The sequence below is a fragment of the Trypanosoma equiperdum genome (genome assembly GCF_001457755.1).
Source record: "Trypanosoma equiperdum strain OVI genome assembly, contig: ctg_1417, whole genome shotgun sequence".
Classification (NCBI taxonomy): domain Eukaryota; phylum Euglenozoa; class Kinetoplastea; order Trypanosomatida; family Trypanosomatidae; genus Trypanosoma; species Trypanosoma equiperdum.
Window position 1 is genome coordinate 43,473 of NW_027123413.1, and position 3,961 is coordinate 47,433.

Here is a 3,961-nt window from a genome sequence, read left to right on the forward strand (position 1 = left end):
TAATCTTTTTTCCACCCCTTTCCCGTGTGTTCAACTTGTGGTCAGCCGTTTACTTAACCCTTTAAAACATTTTAAAGACATGAAAAGAGTAAAGTCGGAGAAAAAAAGAGAGAGAAAGAGAGACGTTGATGCGAATGAAAGTGTCAGGTTTTATGTGTTCAACCACTGTTTCCTTCTATTTTTATGTTATCAAGAATGTTAGAAACACTAAATATGAATAAGGTTTGTAAAATAAATAAAACATGACACAGAGAGATAACAAGTTATTGGAGTCCTCAGCTCACTGAAATGTCTACAATTTTACTCTGCTTTTATCATTTATTCCATCAAGATGTCTACTTCATTTGTAATTCCTCTTATCCCTATGTGTCGAAACCAGTGGAATTTAAAATGAATGTTTATGTTTCTCATGCATAACTCAGACAATGTGATGTGAGGCAGGAACAGGCACAAAGGTACGGTACCGTCTGCAAGTGGTTAAACCCACAAAATACGTGAAGGAAAGAAATATAAATATAAATATTTTATTTTTTATTTTTTATTGAAAGAGATAAATAACAAAAAACGACAGCAACAACGGTGGCTCAGTTGTGGACCCCTACAAAAGGATACAGTAACGCGTCACCTCTCATATCCCCTAGTAATTGACACTGCAAATTATTAAACCATGTGTCAGGAAATTAAAGTCAATCCTCTTTTTTAAATTTCTTTTTTTTTCCCACACGAAAAACACTCCAAAGGCGGGGGAATGTCATGAAATGTTTATTAAATAAACAATAAAAAGAAGCGAAACAACTGCCGCTCGCTCCCTCCGCAGTCCCGTAATCTCATCCCCTTCAAATACCCATTTGCACACATCGCTGTTCATTCACCGCGTGCGTAAAAACTACGGAATTGTCGTATAGTTTGTGATTCAACACACCGTTCACATGTATGTTTGTTTATTTACAAAAGGCAAAGGAGGACAAAATGGCGCGGTCATCCATGAAAATGCCCCGATTTGTGTCCAAGAATAAACTGCTGACAGAGGAAAAGAACTAAATGCCCTAAACGCTTAACATATCTTTTATGTTCACTCCTTCGCTTGATCAACTAGCCTTCTTAAACTTGTGACCAATGAGCAACGCCCCGGACAAAGGGACGCCAGATGAAACGGTAAAAGGTGAGATAAATGGGCGGAAAAGATAAAAAAGGAATGATGAAATTGAAGTTTAAAGAAAATCATCAATGAAAATAAATACTTACCCACAAGGCAATACAAAGCCATGTGCCCCTTCACTATGTTATAACGGCGCGTATGTTCCTTTAACCGAGTCTTTAACACACAAACACACACATTATGACGGCTAAGTACTTCAATGCAGTCCTCTTTTTTTTGGAGGGGGGGAATAAAAAGAAAAAAGGACTTAAGTTGTTATCTTCGGCGGCTCCGCATCTTATGGATTTCGTTACGACCTATCATTTAGACGACACTCTCCGAAGCCGTTCCTCCAACGGTAGCCTTTCAAGTCTCTGTCGCTTGCGTGCGGCATGGATTACCTTATCTGTGCTGGTAAAGTTAGTGCGGCTATCTTTCTTTGCCTCATATAACGTCACACGCCGCGACGCTCCCTCCTTTTCGCCTTCAGGACGTTGACGTCTGCGTCGTTGCTGCTTTCCACTACTCCGTACACCCTTAAGGTGTTTCTTTGCTTCGTTGACATCGTCCTCATTGTCCTCACCGCTATCATTATTACCACCACCATCGCTGCTGCCGCTTTCGTTCTCGCCAACATCCTCTGGAACAATAGAAAATAACTCCGATTCATATCGCTGTTTCCGTTCGCTTGCCTTTGCACGCCGCTCTTTTATCTGTTGCAGGAGCTTCGCGTATTCTGGGTTTGACGGATCTAACGCAAAAGGAGTTCCCCTACTTCCATTGAACGCCTTTTGGAATCGTGGATCAGCTTGAGCAGCAGCAAGCGCCTGATTCTTCAAAGTGGTTTTCCCATCAGTCATTGGACCACCGTTGGCACTGTCAGCATCGCCAACTAATTCATTGTCACCCGTTTCAGCAGCATTGGCATTGCGCTTAAATTTACTAATACGATCCTCCCAGCGTTTCTCAGTTTTGCGCCTCGAGTTCTCCTGCACATAGCGGCTGAACGCTCCAGGATCAACAACGGCCTTCAGCTCACGATACAAAGCATTTTCAATAAAGGCACCATGCATGACGGGACGAACCTTTCCCCCTGCCAAATCATCTGCCGTCATGCCAAGGTTCTCCATTTCTTCCTTGGACACAAAAGTGTAATCGTCATAGACGGTTGTTATCTCCTTCTCCTCAAGTTCTTCAGTTAAAATCTCCAGAAATGAGGCCCACCGCGGTGCCACGCCAAGCTGCGGTATGAAATGTACCTGGACCCGAGGTGCATCACAGCAGATACAAATGACCCCACTATCACTGCACTCAAAAGGTTCCACAATGTTGTGTTGGCTGCGAAGGACACAAAAATCCGTAATATCCGCCGGTGCCTCAATGCTAGTGAAGTTGCTTCCATCCTTCTTGCTCCACACCTTTACCATACGCGTATCAGCGGAGAGCACGTGTGTCGCCTCTCCTGTTGCAGTGCTGCTACCTTGAAAGAAGTACGTTTTGACAATAGGCAATGAGTTCATGTGATCCTTTACAATTAGCGGCTTCTGCAGTCGGAGATCATACAAGAGCACCTGACCGGCTTCTGTCCCACAGCTAAACAGGAGGCCACGCTCATCATCTACGGCAATGTGGCGTAACTCACAACGTTCCTCAACACCTGATACGGCTCCGGTACCTGCAACTGTTAACCGCGCTGCACATGAAGCTGCCCGGCTATCCCATGCCTCTACAACACCGTCCACACCGGCACAAAGCACGAGGCCGTGGTTTTTAAATACCTCCACGTGATTCACACCATCGGCGCACTGAGTTTTGTAGCTCTCAACGAAGGAACCAGTTTCTAAACTGAGACGAAATATTTCATGTGATGTACCACTCGACAACAACTCAGCTGTGTGGGGATTAAATGCCAAGCACCTCATCGTGTGTGGAACACGAACACGGTCAACGATAGCCGCAGAGTGGTGAATAGTAATCTGCCGCCCCTCTCCCCGCAGCGCAAACTTACGGAAATCGGGAGAGAGTGACACCCCACCAAGTATAGGCATGTCGGCGTTGAAACTATATTTCATGCTGAGTTGATTTACGTCAAAGCACTTTAATCGGGGCGGGTAGTCGCCAGCAGCGAATAGGTGCGTGCCATTTGCCGTTCGAAAGATTGTTCGCGCAAAGTGAGGAAATTCAAGGTCATGAATTAGTTCGACACGGTGCTCTCCCCCCGCGAGTCGCTTGTTTTTCCGTCGCTCCGCAATCCATTCCGGTAGAGACTTGCCGGCAGTGAGGTTGTAGGTTTTAACCTTGTTATGGAGCGATACCTGCATTTCAGCAACAAATATTTACTCAGTGCTGCCCAAGCTGCAGGTAAATTCTTGCTTAAAACTTTCGACCTAACTCTTCAAAGTTCCTTCAGTCCCACGACCGCAAGGGAAAACCGCAGCAGCAACAACACGACAGTCGCCGACAACACTATCAGATATGCTGCTATGCGAACAGTGGCGGTAAATACACTGTGGTTTTTAAGAAAAAAATAGAAAAAAAAAGACACAGATAAAAAAGGGAGAGAGAATGAGAGAGTTAGATTCCCACCAATATATTAAGTATGGTAACAACAACAACAATACATATATATATATATATATATGCACTAGGACCACAATTCACCCCATTACCCCACAGCCTACTCTCTTTTTCGAATCCACACGATTAAGTTCTATAGGGAAACACACCTTGTGCTCATTGAGGCACCGTAACACAACGGACGCCCACACCAGTGCGCGACACATTCAAGAAAGAACGCATATGTATGTATATATATATATATAT

At 44.2% G+C, this 3,961-nt stretch overlaps 1 protein-coding gene across 1 annotated transcript; it reads right to left on the reverse strand.

Annotated features, from left to right (window-relative positions):
• Window positions 1–1,458: 1,458 nt before the first annotated feature.
• TEOVI_000894700 (uncharacterized protein) lies at window positions 1,459–3,459 on the reverse strand (the record flags this gene model as incomplete). Its single annotated transcript, XM_067221363.1, has 1 exon — window positions 1,459–3,459. The coding sequence occupies one exon, from the start codon at window positions 3,457–3,459 to the stop codon at window positions 1,459–1,461; it is 2,001 nt and encodes a 666-aa protein (XP_067077464.1).
• Window positions 3,460–3,961: the final 502 nt, after the last annotated feature.